Source organism: Bufo gargarizans, chromosome 1 (assembly GCF_014858855.1).
Source record: "Bufo gargarizans isolate SCDJY-AF-19 chromosome 1, ASM1485885v1, whole genome shotgun sequence".
Lineage (NCBI taxonomy): Eukaryota > Metazoa > Chordata > Amphibia > Anura > Bufonidae > Bufo > Bufo gargarizans.
Window position 1 is genome coordinate 399,202,077 of NC_058080.1, and position 20,912 is coordinate 399,222,988.

The following is a 20,912-nucleotide window of genomic DNA, read 5'->3' on the forward strand; positions in this document are numbered from 1 at the left end:
TATAACTACCCCACAAGTGACCCCATTTTGGAAAGAAGACACCCCAAGGTATTTCGTGATGGGCATAGTGAGTTCATGGAAGTTTTTATTTTTTGTCACAAGTTAGTGGAATATGAGACTTTGTAAGAAAAAAAAATAAATCATTATTTTCCGCTAACTTGTGACAAAAAATAAAAAGTTCTATGAACTCACTATGCCCATCAGTGAATACATTAGGGTGTCTACTTTCCGAAATGGGGTCATTTGTGGGGTGTTTGTACTGTCTGGGCATTGTAGAACCTCAGGAAACATGACAGGTGCTCAGAAAGTCAGAGCTGCTTCAAAAAGCGGAAATTCACATTTTTGTACTATAGTTTGTAAACGCTATAACTTTTACCCAAACCATTTTCTTTTTTACCCAAACATTTTTTTTTAATCAAAGACATGTAGAACAATAAATTTAGCGAAAAATTTATATATGGATGTCGGTTTTTTTGCTAAATTTTACAACTGAAAGTTAAATTTCGATTAATAACAAGAAAAGTAAAAATGTCAGAAGCAATGAAATACCACCAAATGAAAGTTCTATTAGTGAGAAGAAAAAGAGGTAAAATTCATTTGGGTGGTAAGTTGCATGATCAAGCAATAAACGGTGAAAGTAGTGTAGTGCAGAAGTGTAAAAAGTGGCCTGGTCATTAAGGGTGTTTCAGCTAGGGGGGTTGAAGTGGTTAATATATTGCATTTATGAAGAAACATTAACATCATCTTATGACAGCTTGTGTTAAATCCCTCTAAGTTAGCAGATGAACTTCAGATGACATCCTTCTAAAGCTGTAATAGTATTCCTACTAGGTAACAGCTAAACAGTAACACATCCTACAATTGGCAATTATTTATTGGTGATCTTTAAAGGAATGCCTTGTAGAAAACTAGAAAGATCCTGCTAATACCCTTCTCCACCCTAAAACATTATTGCCCCTCTGAGTTTTCCAAATTCTACTTTGAAACTGGCAACAGACCAATCAGACTACATGATTTTTTTTCACTATAGTTTCCTTTGTTTTAGCCACATCTATACATCTATTCACTAATCCTTCATTATAATTTGTATAATGTTTGATTATTTTTTGAATATACAAACACAACTTTATTTGTATGAATCTGTAAACATTTAATGTGTTACTCAACTTTGTGAATATTCAATCTTTTTTCAGGTTCAAAATTAGAGAACAAATGTTCCTATGCAGGCAGACAAGTATTGCATGGCTCTCCTGTTGAATTAGAGAAAAATTCTACTGAAAGAAGTAAAATGACAAAGCACACTAGAAAGTCAACACAAATACGTAAAAGAAGGTCTTTTCTACAGACAGACTATACCACTCAAGTCACATTTCCTTTATCACCCTTAGACTCTTTGGAGACTATGGATCATGTATGTTGTTTTGAGAAAGAGCCTCACCTACCAGTAGACTCACATTCACCTACTGTTTCCTCCTTGAAAGACATTGAGTGCGAACCTGCTCTTCTAGAAACCAAACCGCTTGTACAAAACAAACCCATAGCTAAATCTAAGAGCAAAGCACATTCGCCCAGTCTAATGGAGATGGAGCCTGACACCATGGAGACTAAATCTGTGACTGATTCAGTATTGTCCTCTATATCTGCTATTCGCTTCAGGAGTGACTCTGGAGCTACGGAGAGAAATTCCAATGACAGTCATTCTTTTTATAGCAATACAGACTGGAATATCGAAGAACACACTGGCCAAGCCAGTCCATCAGAAATATCACTAGAAATATTTAGAAACAGCACAGATGGAGTCATTCTTTTCTGCCCAGAATCAACTGATAATGATGAAGAAAACTGCTTGAATGAGGCAACAAAGGCAGACAACTCTGAGAAAAATGCTAACATCATATTCAAAAACATATTTCAAAATGATGATGAAAAGATTACCGAAGAAGATATTAATTCAAAATTCACAGTTCCTCCCACTGATAGAATGCTACCATACATTGCTCAGTTAGAAGACACAAAACCATTAATTCACAATTTTCTAAGAGCAGACTCTGCCACAACCGAAGGAGAAATCAGTAAAGAAAGTTCTCTAAAAAAATTTAAAACACGGAAACTGTTTGGTTTCTCCAGTGATACTGATTTACTTTTAGATTTTAAGGGACTTGCTGATCTGTTTACTAATTTCCCCATCACTTCATTTAAAGATGGAACCTCTACATTACCAGATGCATCTTCTTCTGAAGAGGAAATGCATCTTTTAACAAATCAAAAACGAGAGCAGTTTACTTTAGATGATTCCCCTAGTATGATAAGACTGTCTGGTGGTAAGAAAGAATTATCGGCACCATGCTTGAGTTCCTCTGATACAACATTGGATATGCTCAAATTGAGTTGTGATGAAAATGAAGACTTAATAGACTCTGATGTTGCTACAGTGAGTTCAAATAAAGGCTATAATGGGCATGCCACATACATAAAGAGAAATGTATCAGAACTAACCTCAATCACACCAAGGTTAGCTGACTCCACTAACTTAGCGTTTAAAGGTTATGAAGCTTTAGTCATAGAAAATACATCTCACAATTATGGTTCAGATAAGAAAAAACATAAGACATCCAAAGTAGGAAATTGCAGCTGTCAATTATCATATACAACCTGTTTTCGGTCTACAGACAATGACATAGAAGATGAAATTATTGATTTTACTAGAAGTGCTTCTCCATTGCCTAGAACAATACCACCTACTCCTGTTGGCTCATTGTTTGTGGAAAATGATGAAAATCCAAATGATACCTCCAGAAACAATATATCCTGCTTAGAACATTTCGAAGCTCTTGGTCTTCTGAGGAGAAGAATACAAGATTCTCCAACTGGTTTTGGCAAATTACAAGACAATGTATTAGATCTACAAAAGATTTTAGAGGAATACAAAGACAAGCTTAAAGTACACCCTCGGGACAAATGTGCTGCACTGTTTTCAGAACAAAAGTCCTGCCTTTGTAACGTGTCTCGTATGATGATGTCTTCTTCACAGAAAGTGCTGAAATCAGACCAGTTAGCTGAAGAGATTTATCAGGGTGTAGAGGAAACATTTTTTGGTCTAATGCAAATGATGGAAGTGTGTCTCCAATTTTCTAATTGTGTCGGGTGCAATAAACGACAAATGGATCTCCAAACTAATTTACGTGATCTCATATGTACCTACCATCAGTTTGTCCAATCGGCCAAGAAGGCTTCAGAAAGCGAAGATCGCGATTTGCATTCCAAACTGCTAGCTCGCCAGTGCACTGCTCTCACCGCTGCTATATTTTGCCTGACACAGCAATTCAGATCACTGGTTTCTCTCTAAAAAAAAAACGCAAATAAGAAGATAATAAGAATGTCTCTTTATGAAACTTGTCAAAAGACTTCCCCTACCTACCAAAGCTTTGCACAGTTTAGCTAGAAGAAATCAACTTGTAGAACAAATTGTCATATGTAATGACAAGTCTGAAGTAGTGGAGTACTGTATAAAACTAGAACAAAGAAAAAAACATTAATATGGCCCATGGTAGCCAAATAGGATGTTGCATATTATTTTCTAACTTGTCAGTGTCTGATTTTTATGTAGAGCACTGCTGTTTTAGGTCTGATGCCGATAGCATTGCTTCCAGGGGAGAATAACTTTGTAAAATGATATTCAATGGAACATTCGACAATTTTTTCTTCTTGAATTCCATATGGAGAAAAGAAACGATTTATAGCAAAGGCATATGAATTAATGGTAGTGCCTGACAGACAGTGTTATATTTCACCCATATGCAACTCAATGTTTCCTCCTAAGCTGTGCAGTATGGAAAGGAAGTGGCTAAAGCAAGCTTCTGATAAGGTCTTACAGCTCTACCTGACTGCAGGGAATGGAATTTTTCCAAAAAAAATCCAAAATGCCTAAGCTTAGAGGGAACAGTGTTCGGGCCCTTTCTTTGAACTAGTTTCTATACGTGACGCCCAGAATGTGTTGAGTTTTTAATGAGAACATCAGAGATGAGTTTAACTTGATGAGACCAAATGAATGTTTTACAGTATTAGTCTATCACACAGGCCACCTCAGTGACTGACTGTCTGGAAGGAAGCGCTCCTTCCCGACAGTTGGCTGCTTGTTCAGTGAAGGAGGCATTTACATGCAGCAATCACCTCCACAGTATGAGGATAAGGGATCGCTATTGCCATCCCTCTTGCTCATACAGAATCATGGTTTCTGAGAAGCAGATCTCTGTTTAGGCCACACGACCTTCTGCAAAAGCCATGATGGGTGGTGCTTGCATAAATGACAGGATCACCAGATAAATGAGTCTTTCACTCTTCCATCGGGTCATCAGCGGCACATTTACATGGCCAGATTGTCAAGAATGACCATTCGCAGGAATGGTCATTCCTGATAATCTGCCCGATTCTCTGGCCGTGTAAATGGACCTTTACTGTTTCTAACACTAATTATACAATTAATGGAGCACAATATCAGTATTGCCTTAACAAGCATATGTAAATTGTACGAAATGTTTGTTTTCCTTCAGCACACTGTATAGTCTTTTAATCTCTTGACCCTAAATGGTATCACTCTGGATATAATTCTCAGTTAAAGAGTTATCCCAAGATATAAACTCCACAGTATAGGGAAAAGTAATCTGATTAGTGGGGGTCGAACCACTGGGAACACCACTAATCACATACAATGGTGGTCCTGAGCATTTTCTATGGGACTGCTGCTAGGTTCTGTATGCTGTGGATAGGGAATAGTTTATATACTGGGACAACCTCTTTAAGTAGAATGTTTACACATACTTCACACACTATAACTTTGATAAATGTATGTATGTCCTTGTTTATATGTACAGAATGCACCAAAGAGCTATGACATGATAATAGAATTGAAAGTAGAGTATATAAAATATAGAATATTTATATTTTACTGTAAACAATGGTTTTCTTTGAGTTATTTTTTCATTTTACTATTAAGAATTATATGCTAATGTATTTTCTTCTTAAAATGATGTTATACAGTCGCCCTCTATTACATAAAATCAAAATATAGTACATTGATTTGGACTCCAAGGTATTTATGGCTAACATGATTTTTTTAATCCCTTAAGTATATGTGATTTTTATGATGCCAAAGCATTAAAGGGGTTGTCTCACTTCATCAAACATTTATATTGTAGAGAAAGTTAATATAAGGCAAATACAAATGTATTGTTATTATTCATATTGATTCCTTTGCTGGCTGGATTAATTTTCCCATCACATTATACACTGCTTGTTACCATTGGTTACGACCACCCTGCAATCCAAAATTGGTGGCCGTGCTTGTATAATATAGGAAAAAGCGTTGGCCTGGTGGCTTGGACTACAGAAGTACGCATAGTCCAGCACTTTTTCCTATAGTGTGCCAGCATGACCACCATTGGTGCAGATTTTAAATCCGCAGTATGTCAATTGCGTTCTCAATAGTATAACTCTCATAGTATGTCAAAATTGAGTTCTCATTAATTGTATTAGATAGTATTGATGAACGTATGAATCAAGCCCAATGTGAGATAGAAGAAGTTCTTTTTGCCTATATAGTACAGCATAAGCTATTATTAAAGAATGTATTGTAATGACTTGGAAACACCCCCACAGCTGACAGTTCAAGTGGAAATAGCAGTTTTCATATAGATTCATGCAGACACGAATCCATGCATGCCTGGGGCCAATCTCACAGCCTCTTACACACTAATGGATCCAACCTCTAGTCAGAACATTGCATTTCCAATGCAGACACCACCAACACACAGAGAGATACATCTTCAGTGTCCCTGGAGCTGAAGACAATCTAGCCATGGAAACAGGTGGTGGACTGCAAGTTTAGAAGGCATAGAAGGACTGTACAAAAGTGAGTTAAGGGCCACATTTCTGGATTGAAATGAAAATAAAAACATATTACACTTATTTTTGAAACGGTCAGTATAATGGCGCAAAAAAATAAAGTTCATTTAATCTTTAATGTGAAAACATGGTTATCCAAGATGTTCAAATAAGTCACCACAAGTTGACCCGAACTCAGTAAATACATAATTCATGCGGGCCTGGAAGACAGCCTTGACATCCCAAAGCCCAAAAACTATTACTAGTACTCATAATGCCCTGTGGGTATTCAAGACAGTTCCCCCCCCCCCCCCATAGATCCTGATGAGATTATAGGCTTTCTTAAAGGGCATTTGTTACCACTATCAACTGTCAATCCACTCTTTTAAGCAGAGTACCATAATGTCTCTGGCATCTCCATATGTTCTGTCAATCCCTAAAAAAAAAGGCTTTTTATACTATGCAAATTACCCCCAAGGTGCAAGCAGGGCAGTGCTGTTGCACCCAGAGCCTACCCTTCTTGTCTTTCATGCTGCGTCTCCACCGCTGTGATGGACTGGCCAGGCAGTCACTGAAGTCCCCTGGCAGATGGGCTATCTTCATATCTTTATGGTGCATGTACAGAATGCTATCTTGCATGATGTTGGGGGTATGCCTGTCCTGTCTGTCACAGTGGTGGGGCTCAGCATAGAAGACAGGGAGGGGAGCCTCGGGGTGCAAAGAGGTGCAATGGCATCACCCTCATTGTACCTAGAGGATAATTTGTATATTATAAAAAGTATTGTTTTGGAAGAATGAAGGAACATATAGAGATGCCAGAGACATCATTGAAATCTGCTTAGTGCAGATATACAGCTGCTGACCGTTTGACATAGTGGTATGTGGTGACAACTTTAGAGAAGATACCTGCCTTTTTGAGCTGATCAAATAATTCTTAGATGAAAGGTAGAGGGTAACAGTTAAATATGGTAATCTTATTCAGTTCCCTGTAGTTTATATAAGGAAGAAAATCACCATCTTTCTATCTTTCTTGGCCCAAAAAAAAGAACCCAGCTACGATGAAACTGACAGGATATAGGTAAACTGTCCAAAAACCGGCACACTCACTGCCAGACTTGGAGCTAGTTAACTAGTTCAGCAAGAGCTGGCGAACTTGCCCTAAAACTACAGGGGCCCTGTCTACAGCAGAATAGCTGCCCCAATAAGTGTGATCCCACTCAGGTGCCTAACTAATTAATCCACCCTTTGGGCGGTGTGAAATCCTATCTTGTGTTCAACAAGTAGCAGGTGGATCAAATAAGTTGAGTAGTCATGTTAGCCAGTGTCAAAAACAGAGCAGTCAAACATTAAAACCAAACAGCATCCAATAGCACAACAATAGCAATAACAAATACGGGACAAAGATACAGAGATGCCAATGCAGGAGAAGAGTCACTAAAACAGTCCAATGTCAAATACACTAGCAAGGAAAGAGAAGGCAAAGAGTAATCAGATAAACAAGAATATTCACAAAATGAGTAATCTAGCACACACAGGAACCAGTTTGAAAATACATTAAATGGCATTGCATAAACTCATTGCAGGATTTAAAGAAGATCTTTCATCTGGCAAAAAATTCTGAGCTAAGTGTCATGATCTGTACAGCGGCAGCCAGGGATCTCACTGCACTTACTATTATCCCAGGGCGCTGCTCTGTTCTCCCGCTATGCCCTTCGGTATGTTCGGTCACTTGGTTATAGTAGGCGGAGACTTAGGAGACTTGGTTATAGTAGGAGGAGACTGCCCTTGTTCTCCTGGGCGTCTTCTTCTCCCAGGCTGTAGCACTCGCCAATCGCAGTTTTTTTTCTCCCAGGCTGTGAGCTCTGCACTGCGATTGGCCATCGCTACTGCCTAGGAGAAGGAGACGCCCAGGAGAACAAGGGCAGTCTCCTCCTACTATAACCAAGTGACCGAACATACCGGAGGGCATAGCGGGAGAACGGACGGCGCCCAGGGATAATAGTAAGTGCAGTGAGATCCCTGAGCGCCGCTGTATATATCATGATACTTAGTTCACAATTAGAACACAGATTTCACTGAATGGCTCTCAAGCCAAACCTTCTTTTGCTTCTCTCCTCTAGAACAGATCAACTCACCAGACTATGCTCTCTCCTACCTCTTTGCCTGGTTTCTGGGGCAGAGATTTTTACACCAGCACCAGTAGGGGACCTTGAAGGACAACTAAATCACTTCTTCAGGTTCTCCTTGATACACGGCTCCATCATCCGGGTTTCTAGAATAGGCAAGGAGAAAGTCACTTTCTTGGGAATTTTAGATTAAGGAATTACGCAGGTGGACAAAATTGTTAGTACCCTTCTGTTAAGAAAAGAAAAACCCACAATGGTCACTGAAATAACTTGAAACTGATAAAAGTAATAATAAATAAAAATGTACTGAAAATGAACTAATGAAAATTAGACATTGCTTTTGAATTGTGTTTCAACAGAATAATTTATAAAACAAACTAATGAAATTGGCCTGGACATAAATCTGTCCACATGTATTTTGTCCCACTCTTCATGAGCAAACTGTTCCAGCTGTCTCAGGTTTGAAGGGTGCCTTCTCCAGACTGCATGTTTCAGCTCCTTCCACAGATGTTCAATAGGATTTAGATCAGGGCTAATAGAAGGCCACATCAGAATAGTCCAATGCTTTGCTCTTATCCATTCTTAGATGTTTTTAGTTGTGTGTTTGGGGTCATTATCCTGTTGGAGGACTCATGACCTGCAACTGAGACCAAGTTTTCTGACACTTGGCAGGACATTTCGCTCCAGAATGTCTTGATAGTCCTGAGATTTCATGGTACCCTGCACAGATTCAAGACAACCTGTGCCAGATATAACAAAGCAGCCCCAAAACATAACTAAGCCTCCTCCATGTTTCACAGTAGTTACAATGTTCTTTTATTTGTATGCTTAATTTTTTCACCTGTGAACATAGAGCTTATGTGACTTGCCAAAAAGCTCCAGTTTTGTCTCATCCATCCAAAGTACATTGTCCCAGAAGCTTTGTGTCTCGTCAATATGCATTTTTTGCAAATTCCAGCATTTTTATGATTTGCTTTCAACCTTTAAACTGTAGTTTGCTCCTCAGTAGTCTTCCATTAAATCCACTTTGGCTAAGACAGCGACAGATGGTGTGATCTGACACTGATGTACAGTACAGACCAAAAGTTTGGACACACCTTCTCATTCAAAGAGTTTTCTTTATTTTCATGACTATGAAAATTGTGGATTCACACTGAAGGCATCAAAACTATGAATTAACACATGTGGAATTATATACATAACAAAAAAGTGTGAAACAACTGAAAATATGTCATATTCTAGGTTCTTCAAAGTAGCCACTTTTTGCTTTGATTACTGCTTTGCACACTCTTGGCATTCTCTTGATGAGCTTTAAGAGGTAGTCACCTGAAATGGTTTTCACTTCACAGGTGCCTGTCAGGTTGAATAAGTGGGATTTCTTGCCTTATAAATGGGGTTGGGACCATCAGTTGCGTTGTGGAGAAGTCAGGTGGATACACAGCTGATAGTCCTACTGAATAGACTGTTAGAATTTGTATTATGGCAAGAAAAAAGCAGCTAAGTAAAGAAAAACGAGTGGCCATCATTACTTTAAGAAATGAAGGTCAGTCAGTCCGAAAAATGGGGAAAACTTTGAAAGTGTCCCCAAGTGCAGTCACAAAAACCATCAAGCGCTACAAAGAAACTGGCTCACATGCGGACCGCCCCAGGAAAGGAAGACCAAGAGTCACCTCTGCTGCGGAGGATAAGTTCATCCGAGTCACCAGCCTCAGAAATCGCAGGTTAACAGCAGCTCAGATTAGAGACCAGGTCAATGCCACACAGAGTTCTAGCAGCAGACACATCTCTAGAACAAATGTTAAGAGGAGACTGTGTGAATCAGGCCTTCATGGTAGAATATCTGCTAGGAAACCCCTGCTAAGGACAGGCAACAACAGGTGTGTTTGGGCTAAAGAACACAAGGAATGGACATTAGACCAGTGGAAATCTGTGCTTTGGTCTGATGAGTCCAAATTTGAGATCTTTGGTTCCAACCACCGTGTCTTTGTGCGACGCAGAAAAGGTGAATGGATGGACTCTACATGCATGGTTCCCACGTGAAGCGTGGAGGAGGAGGTGTGATGGTGTGGGGGTGCTTTTCTGGTAACACTGTTGGGGATTTATTCAAAATTGAAGGCATACTGAACCAGCATGGCTACCACAACATCTTGCAGCGGCATGCTATTCCATCCGGTTTGCGTTTAGTTGGACCATCATTTATTTTTCAACAGGACAATGACCCCAAACACACCTCCAGGCTGTGTAAGGGGTATTTGACCATGAAGGAGAGTGATGGGGTGCTGCGCCAGATGACCTGGCCTCCACAGTCACCAGACCTGAACCCAATCGAGTTGGCTTGGGGTGAGCTGGACTGTAGAGTGAAGGCAAAAGGGCCAACAAGTGCTAAGCATCTCTGGGAACTCCTTCAAGACTGTTGGAAGACCATTTCAGGTGACTACCTCTTGAAGCTCATCAAGAGAATGCCAAGAGTGTGCAAAGCAGTAATCAAAGCAAAAGGTGGCTACTTTGAAGAACCTAGAATATGACATATTTTCAGTTGTTTCACACTTTTTTGTTATGTATATAATTCCACATGTGTTAATTCATAGTTTTGATGCCTTCAGTGTGAATCTACAATTTTCATAGTCATGAAAATAAAGAAAACTCTTTGAATGAGAAGGTGTGCCCAAACTTTTGGTCTGTACTGTACCTTGATCTTGGAATTCACCTCTAATCTATTTGAAAGTTGTTCTGGGATCTTTAGTTACCATTCATATTATCTGTCTGTTCAATTTGTCATCAATTTTCCTCTTGTGGCCGTGTCCAGGGAGGTTGGCTACGGTTCCGTAGACATTAAACCTCTATATAATACAGTTGAAATCAGAAGTTTACACACACTATATAAAAAGACACATATGCATGTTTTTCTCAATATCTGACATGAAATCAGAATAAACCTTTCCTGTTTTTGGTCAATTAGGTTTACCATAATTATTATATTTGCCAAATGCTAGAATAATGAGAGAGAGAATGTTTTAAGGCATTTTTATTACTTTCTGAAAAGTGAAAAGTTTACATACATTTCATTAATATTTGGTACCATTGCCCTTAAACTGTATGACTTGGGTCAAACGTTTTGGATATCCTTCCACAAGTTTCTAATTTGAGCCCATTTCCCCTGACAAAACTGGTGTAACTGAGCCATGTTTGTTGGTCATCTTGCTCGTACCTGCCTTTTCAGCTTTGGCCATAAATTTTCAATAGGATTGAGATCAGGACTTTGTGATGGCCACTCCAAAACATTGACTTTGTTATCCATAAGCCACTTTGTAACCAGTTTGGCAGTATGCTTTGGGTCTGTCACGGTGGGGAGTGGGGGAAACTCCCCACCGTATAGTGGGAACTGTTACTAGGCCAGACTACAGTGAAAGGAGCAGGCCACAACCTACAGCCGCCCTAATCCTGACCCTGATCTCCTGACCGCATGAGCAAACCCTGAAGTTGGGAGGGCTCATGCACTGGAACCTGGATCCTGCTGACCCTGACGGTCCCTGGCATACGGGTCAGGAATAGGAGAAAACCGATTCCTCAGGGACTCAGACGAACCGGAGTATCCAGCTGCCTAGTAACAGATGGAAGGGAAATGACCATATGCAGCAACTGGATCGGCAGGTAAGAACACCGGAAAACACACTTACCTGCTGCTGCTACGAGTGGAATCCGTGCATACGAACCAGAGCCCACACACCAAACAGGGCACAACACAAACAACGCATGCAGGAAATCAGCATCCCAGATACTGCCTGGACCCCCATGCAGCAAGGTGCACGGCATCCCCAGGCAGCGCTGCATACAGGCTTATGGTTGGCCCCTCTGGGAAACCAGCCCCCTCACGGACGTACAACATACAACAGGGGAATATCTAGCAGACATGCTGGAAACAAGATAAACAGACCAGACAGTCACAACACACTAGACATAAATACACCCTGGACAAAACCCACACTAATCACAAAGGGTAGGATGGGAAGGAGAAACTGGGAAGACCTTGATGACCACAAAGGTGGCCTCACTGGACAGATGGAAAAGCCAGGAGCAGTGAACCACCAGCACACACCAAGCCTGGAGGAACATTAAACTACAGGCATCCAGCAGAAGCTAAATAGTCCAAGGTGACCACACCCACACCAAGAACACACATTAACCCCAAGTTAACCAAACACAAGGAAGAAGCAACTGAAGGGGAATTGCACACACAAGTTACCCCCTTAACTTTTAATTGATCAAGTTGAAATCCTAAATAAAAATGGCTATGTAAGTCAGCCTAAAATGTTACATCAAGTGTCTGTCTACCCAAAATAGTGTAATAACTGGCCAGTTCACGTGGAAAAAAAGGAACGGTCTTACCAGTCTTGAAGATGTGACCTTGAGGTACCATCCAATAGTTTTGCTATACTCTGAAACCTTTTAGTAATCACTATCCTGCAAAAAAAGCGTCTGTAACATATCTATCATAACAGTCCTAATGCATAACTTTATGAATCTCAGATGGTCCCTATTAAAAGTCCTGGGGCGTACTTTATTCTCCCCACATCACAGGACATTTGGTGCAGATTTGGGGTGGAGCTATACTTACTCATCCCACATTGGCAGTTCCTCTTTGTGTGATGCACCATGAGTGGGTCGGGCTATGTCAGCTCATCCCACATTGTGGCACTGCTAGTGACCTGTGCTGCTGTATGTCAGACACACGTTTAGTCTGTGTTCCCACCATTTGCATTGGATCATTGCATTGCACATTTCAGACAGTTGATTAGCCAAGTCTACACACAAAACCTGGCTCTTGTGACTAGTGACCAGTTTTATATATAACTTCTGATTTTTTTAATAAAATCAGCCTGCGAGCCTCCCTAGGGAGACTCATCCCTGTCACAACCTACTATTGGTGGCACCCCCCCCTTTCCGTCGCCGGATAATCTGTCGCGGCCGTGGGGGCCTCAGAAGCCAGGGAGCGAGCTAAGTATGAGCAATTTGAGGGGCCTGGGCATTGGGGAACAATTGTATAGATTTTGTGAGGTTAGGTGAGGCCAAGAAGGGATTACTAGGGACAGTACCCTGATTCCACCCAGACTCATTCTGGACTATTCAACATTAATTATCTTAAACTTATATCTTCAAGAACCGGTAAAACTGTTCCACTTGTACTGGTTATTTATTACACTACATTTAGGCCTCTTTTACACGAGCGTCATGTTTTTTGGCCGGATGCGTTCAGGGTGCGTTCAAGGAAATTCGTGCGATTTTGCTTGCGAGTGCTTCAGTTTTGTATGTGATTTCGTCGCATTGTTGCGTTTTTCCCGCGCGTGTGTCATGCGGATGTCATGCGTTTTTTCCGCGCGTGAAAAAAAAATTGTACTATCCACTACTGTTGGGGGAGTTGAGGCCTGCTTTGACTTTCCAGGACACCAACATGCGGCGGAGTGTGTCACCTGAGGAACATCTCCTTATTACTTTGAGGTAAGACTATATATTATCAGGCTCATACATGAATGACCCATTGTTTGCCAATACATAGCTGTTTGATCTATGGCCTGTGTCTTCAGAATTATACATCTTCTATGTATCTGTATATATTGTATTTTTAATTCAGAAAACTGTTTGTGCTTTTGTGTATAAAAGATTAAAGCCAGGTCCTCCCCAGCAGCTGATAACAGTGCCTGGGCTGTGTGCACTTCTCCCTGTCCCTGCGCTTGGCAGACGCTCCCTCACTCAGCAGAGCTGGAGAAGGCAGAGTTGAAGCAGCGCAGACCAGGGAAGGGAGATCTGTCATCTGCTCAGTGTATAAATGAAAGCAACATGTGGTAAGAGGACCCCTTTGTGCTGCAGGAGATTAACCCTTTATAGGGGGAGGGCTGTGGTTACTGACACTTTTGGGGGGCTATTGTTACTGGCTAGTAAGGGCAGGTGGGATTAGCCTCAGGGTGAGGGCAGTGGCGGCCATCTTAACTGAATAGTGAGATTGCAGTTTTATGCAGACTGGTTGCACTTTGTGTAGTAACAAGTAATTGATTATAGTCACACAAGATACATGTTCCGTGGGGGTTATTACATTTAATTTTGCCTGTAATGATGAGGATACTTCACCTGTGTGTATCTGGTAATGGTCTGGAAGTTGTTTTTGCTAAATGCTCTTAAATTTTTTAGAAGTATGTATGAATATATCCTATTGATTTCTAATCTTGGAGTATGGGTTAATAAAAATTCAACTTGCCAGACACATTGCACTAAAATAATGGTAATGAAATAAAATGATTTTAACTATTGTGCAAAGTAGTGTATTCATATATTTTTTTTTCTCATTTCAGATATCTTGCGACAGGAAATTCTTTTTCGTCCTTACATTTTGATTTTCGAATGGGCACTTCTACAATTGCTGGCGTGGTACGGGCTACATGTGCCGCCATTTGGTTGACACTGAAGGCTTCAGTGCTGCCACAACCAACCAGGCAGCAGTGGCTTGATATAGCCCATGGCTTCCAGGAGAGGGCTCAATTTCCTAATTGTATTGGTGCCCTTGACGGGAAGCACATACGGGTTAAGAAGCCACCGAACTCAGGGTCCCGATACTATAATTATAAGCAGTATTTCTCTGTAGTTTTGTTGGCCTTGGCTGACACCAACTACAGGTTTATAATTGTAGATATCGGGTCCTATGGAAGTACTGCAGATGCTCGCATCTTCAGGGCTTCCAGAATGGGTCGCTGGCTTCAGTCCAACCAACTGGACGTACCACAGCCAGCAAACCTTCCTGGCTCTACTGGGCCACCAGCGCCTTATGTGGTTGTAGGGGATGAGGGTTTTGCCCTTTCAAGCCACCTCATGCGCCCCTTTCCTCGACAAGGTTTGGATGCAAAGAGGCGCAATTAAATTTTTGCTTAAGTAGAGCTAGAAGGTTTGTGGAGTGCGCCTTTGGCATTTTTTCCCATAAATGGCGTGTTTTCCTGTCACCCATCCAGCTTGCCCCACAAAATGTGAATATGGTGATCAAGGCGTGTGTAGTGCTGCACAACTACATACGTACCTATGAGTCAATACCTGATGAGGACGCCCAAGTCTACAGTCCGCCATCAGGAAGAGACACTTTACGACTTGGAGGATCAGGATCTGCTGGACTGAGAGTGCGGGAGTTATAGGTTCTTTACCTTTTCACCAGTAGACCGTGACTCATGGAATTTTTATTTTTTACTTTTTTGCTGATTTTTACCTGGATGGATATCTTTTAGTTAGCTTTTGTTTTTGGTAGTTAGGGACTCGCAAGATAATGAGGACCCTTGACGTGGGTTGCGAGCTTACATATTTTTGCTCAAATATATACTGTTTAAAACACAGTATGTGAAATATGTACTAATACCTCATTCCGACAAATTTTTGACATTTCAAAACACATGTATGCATGCTTTCCCATCATAAGTTAATAAAGTTTGATTTCGCTGCATTTTGAGGTCCCACCAAAATCACATAAACATGTGTCATGGCACATAACTCCATCTGTATTGTGTTTTCTATAGTGTGTCTAAAAGGACAATAAATTCTGGAGACCATGTTATGTATATATGTATAATAGAAATAAAAATCTGTTGAATAAAGTGTTTCAATTAAAATTTCTATCTGAAATATACATTTTAAATAGTCATGATCTGAGTCTGAGTCTGAGTCTGTTATCGTCCAAACAATCAACACAATGTGTGTATATATAGTCCATCTATATATATATATATATATATATATGTATATCGTTAACTGTTTTTGGCTAAGATACCTGTATAGTATATTACTATGCAGTATATCTTCCAATACCATATATTGTCAGTACTATAGTATTGGACTTCATTAAAAAACAATACAACACTATAGAGTACACTATTATTAATGTTGTGTATGTGTTGCTGATAAAGATAAGTAACAATATACCTTGGTGAAATAAAACTCGGTTTATTTGAGTCATATCGACTTTTTTCAAAATAAAAATCTTTTCATACAGAAATGAAAAATATTAAAACTTTTATAAATTAGTATAATGGGCAGATGGTGATGGTGGGGCCTGATAATGTGGCCTAGGGTAGGGGGGTTGTGAAGGGGGGCCAGAGTACTGCGATGATCCAGGCTGCGAAGAGATGGGTGCAGACTGCCCATATGGCGAATCAACATTATAATGTTGCCCATATGGGCGAGTAGGTGGACCATAATGTCCCCTTGGAGGTTGCATTTGTGGAGGAGCCGTCAGTGAAGGCTGTGAGTGCTGGGAAACTGGCATTGGTTGGGGGCCATACAAGTTCCCATGGAGCCGCCATGGCTGCATCCAAAATGATATTTAGAGCTGATTTGGTGCGCAAAATTCGTTCTGGAGGCAGCCTGCGCAAATATGAGGCCATACAACGAACCGCGGGGATCAGAAACTTTAGGATTAAAACTTTTTTCCAGTATCCCTCCCCCCTGCACCCCTGAGTTATTTGAGCACGGTGGGAGGTGCAGGGGGAGGGTTGCGGGCGGTGCGGGAGGCGGGCGGTGCGGTAGGCGGGATTGCGATCCCCCGCCCGCCTCCCATTGCGTAATCGTTGGCGTCTAGTGGGTATACCAGGGTGCCAGCACATTGCTGGCACCCTGGTATAAACGGCTGACATCGCATCACCGTACGGACCGCTGTATGGAAAAGGTTAACAGCTCAGGGAGCTCCCTCCCTCTCCCATCGGGGGGCTGCAGTGCCTTTGCAGCCCCCCGAATGGAGAGGGAGAGAGCCCCCAGACAGCCCCCCGAAGCCCCGTCCTTACCCTTCCCCGTCTGCGCAGTTCTGGCCACTACTGAGCAGACGGGGAAGGTTCCCATGGCAACAGGACGCCTTCTCAGGCGTCCTGCTGTCCATGGTGCTGAACAGATCTGTGCTGAAAGCATAGATCTGTTCAGACAAAAGTGTAAGTAAAATACAGTACAGTACAATATATATACTGTATTATGCTGTACTGTATTATGCAGACATCAGACCCACTGGATCTTCAAGAACCAAGTGGGTCTGGATCAAAAAAAAAGTGAAAAAAGTGAAAATAAAGTAAAAATCAAAAAACACATTTATCACTGATTAAAAATGAAAAAAATAAAATTCCCTACACATGTTTGGTATCGCCGCGTCCGTAACGACCTGATCTATAAAACGGTCATGTTACTTTACCCGAACGGTGAACGCCATAAAAATAAAAAATTAAAAACTATGATGAAATTGGAATTTTGCCCACCTTACTTCCCAAAAAAGGTAATAAAAGTGATCAAAAAAGTCGCATGTACTCCAAAATTGTAACAATCAAACCGTTATCTCATCCCGCAAAAATCATACCCTACCCAAGATAATCGCCCAAAAACTGAAAAAGTTATGGCTCTTAGACTATGGAAACACTAAAACATGATTTCTTTTGTTTCAAAAATGAAATCATTGTGTAAAACTTACATAAATAAAAAAAAGTATACATATTAGGTATCGCCGCGTCCGTATTGACCGGCTCTATAAAAATATCACATGACCTAACCCCTCAGATGACCACCGTAAAAAAATTAAAATAAAAACGGTGTAAAAAAAGCCATTTTTTGTCATCTTCTGTCACAAAAAGTGTAATAGCAAGCAATCAAAAAGTCATGTGCACCCCAAAATAGTGCCAATCAAACCGTCATCTCATCCCACAAAAAATTAGACCCTACTTAAGATAATCGCCCAAAAAATTGAAAAAACTATGGCTCTTAGACTATGGAGACACCAAAACATTTTTTTTGTTTTAAAAATGAAATTATTGTGTAAAACTTACATAAATAAAAAAAATTGTATACATATTGGGTATCACCGCGTCCGTGACAACCTGCTCTATAAAATTACCACATGATCTAACCTGTCAGATGAATGGTGTAAATAACAAAAAAAAAACAGTGCCAAAAAAGCAATTCCTTGTTACCTTGCCGCACAAAAAGTGTAATATAGAGCAACCAAAAATCATATGTACCCTAAACTTGTACCAACAAAACTGCCACCCTATCCCGTAGTTTCTAAAATGGGGTCACTTTTTTGGAGTTTCTACTCTAGGGGTGCATCAGGGGGGCTTCAAATGGGACATGGTGTCAAAAAAACCAGTCCAGCAAAATCTGCCTTCCAAAAACCGTATGGCTTTCCTTTCCTTCTGCGCCCTGCCGTGTGACCGTACAGCGGTTTACGACCACATATGGGATGTTTCTGTAAACTACTGAATCAGGGCCATAAATAATGAGTTTTGTTTGGCTGTTAACCCTTGCTTTGTAACTGGAAAAAAAATATAAAAATGGAAAATCTGCCAAAAAAGTGAAATTTTGAAATTGTATCTCTATTTTCCATTAAATCTTGTGCAACACCTAAAGGGTTAACAAAGTTTGTAAAATCAGTTTTGTATACCTTGAGGGGTGTAGTTTCTTAGATGGGGTCACTTTTATGGAGTTTCTACTCTAGGGGTGCATCAGGGGGGCTTCAAAAGGGACATGGTGTCAAAAAAAAACAGTCCAGCAAAATCTGCCTTCCAAAAACCGTATGGCATTCCTTTCCTTCTGCGCCCTGCCGTGTGCCCGTACAGCAGTTTATGACCACATATGAGGTGTTTCTGTAAACTACAGAATCAGGGCCATAAATAATGAGTTTTGTTTGGCTGTTAACCCTTGCTTTGTAACTGGAAAAAAAATATTAAAATGGAAAATCTGCCAAAAAAGTGAAATTTTGAAATTGTATCTCTATTTTCCATTAAATCTTGTGCAACACCTAAAGGGTTAACAAAGTTTGTAAAATCAGTTTTGTATACCTTGAGGGGTGTAGTTTCTTAGATGGGGTAACTTTTATGGAGTTTCTACTCTAGGGGTGCATCAGGGGGGCTTCAAATGGGACATGGTGTCAAAAAACCAGTCCAGCAAAACATGCCTTCCAAAAACCAAACGGCGCACCTTTCACTCTACGCCCCGCTGTGTGGCCGTACAGTAGTTTACGGCCACATATGGGGTGTTTCTGTAAACGGCAGAGTCAGGGCAATAAAGATACAGTCTTGTTTGGCTGTTAACCCTTGCTTTGTTAGTGGAAAAAATGGGTTAAAATGGAAAATTAGGCAAAAAAATGAAATTCTCAAATTTCATCCCCATTTGCCAATAACTCTTGTGCAACACCTAAAGGGTAAACAAAGTTTGTAAAATCAGTTTTGAATACCTTAAGGGGTGTAGTTTCTTAGGTGGGGTCACTTTTATGGAGTTTCTACTCTAGGAGTGCATCAGGGGGTTTCAAATGGGACATGGTGTCAAAAAACCAGTCCAGCAAAACCTGCCTTCCAAAAACCAAACGGCGCACCTTTCACTCTACGCCCCGCTGTGTGGCCGTACAGTAGTTTACGGTCACATATGGGGTGTTTCTGTAAACGGCAGAGTCAGGGCAATAAAGATACAGTCTTGTTTGGCTGTTAACCCTTGCTTTGTTAGTGGAAAAAATTGGTTAAAATGGAAAATTAGGCAATAAAATGAAATTCTCAAATTTCATCCCCATTTGCCAATAACTCTTGTGCAACACCTAAAGGGTTAACAAAGTTTGTAAAATCAGTTTTGAATACCTTGAGGGGTGTAGTTTATAGAATGGGGTCATTTTTGGGTGGTTTCTATTATGTAAGCCTCGCAAAGTGACTTCAGAGCTGTAGTGGTCCCTAAAAATTGGGTTTTTGTAAAATTTCTGAAAAATTTCAAGATTTGCTTCTAAACTTCTAAGCCTTGTAACATCCCCAAAAAATAAAATATCATTCCCAAAATAATTCAAACATGAAGTAGACATATGGGGAATGTAAAGTCATCACAATTTTTAGGGGTATTACTATGTATTACAGAAGTAGAGAAACTGAAACTTTGAAATTTGCTAATTTTTCCAAATTTTTGGTAAATTTGACATTTTTTTATGCAAAAAAAAAAATTTTTTTTAACTTTATTTTACCAGTGTCATGAAGTACAATATGTGACGAAAAAACAATCTCAGAATGGCCTGGATAAGTCAAAGCACCACTTAAAGTGACACTGGTCAGATTTGCAAAAAATGGCCTGGTCCTAAGGTGTAATAAGGCTGTGTCCCTAAGGGGTTAAAGACTACATGTGCTATGCTAGGGAGGATTAAAGACGACATGTGCTATGCTAGGGAGGATTAAAGACGACATGTGCTATGCTAGGGAGGATTAAAGACGACATGTGCTATGCTAGGGAGGATTAAAGACTACATGTGCTATGCTAGGGAGGATTAAAGACTACATGTGCTATGCTAGGGAGGATTAAAGACTACATGTGCTATGCTAGGGAGGATTAAAGACGACATGTGCTATGCTAGGGAGGATTAAAGACTACATGTGCTATGCTAGGGAGGATTAAAGACTACATGTGCTATGCTAGGGAGGATTAAAGATGACATGTGCTATGCTAGGGAGGATTAAAGATGATGTGCTATGCTAGGGAGGATTAAAGACTACATGTGCTATGCTAGGGAGGATTAAAGATGACATGTGCTATGCTAGGGAGGATTAAAGATGACATGTGCTATGCAAGGGAGGATTAAAGACGACATGTGCTATGCTAGGGAGGATTAAAGACGACATGTGCTATGCTAGGGAGGATTAAAGACGACATGTGCTATGCTAGGGAGGATTAAAGACGACATGTGCTATGCTAGGGAGGATTTAAAGATGACATGTGCTATGCTAGGGAGGATTAAAGACGACATGTGCTATGCTAGGGAGGATTAAAGACGACATGTGCTATGCTAGGGAGGATTAAAGATGACATGTGCTATGCTAGGGAGGATTTAAAGACGACATGTGCTATGCTAGGGAGGACAGCAAGGATCACACAGGTATA

The 20,912-nt window shown here is 40.6% G+C and overlaps 1 protein-coding gene across 3 annotated transcripts in view; it reads left to right on the forward strand.

Moving 5' to 3' along the window:
• FRMPD1 (FERM and PDZ domain containing 1) overlaps nt 1-5,157 on the forward strand; it is a 194,352-nt gene extending 189,195 nt beyond the window's left edge. For all 3 annotated transcript variants that reach the window (XM_044270938.1, XM_044270929.1, XM_044270948.1), the window contains one exon: nt 1,194-5,157. In XM_044270938.1, the coding sequence (XP_044126873.1) occupies nt 1,194-3,346 (2,153 nt within the window). In that variant the 3' untranslated portion in view covers nt 3,347-5,157. The remainder of the gene's footprint in view (nt 1-1,193) is intronic.
• The last annotated feature ends 15,755 nt before the right edge of the window (nt 5,158-20,912 follow it).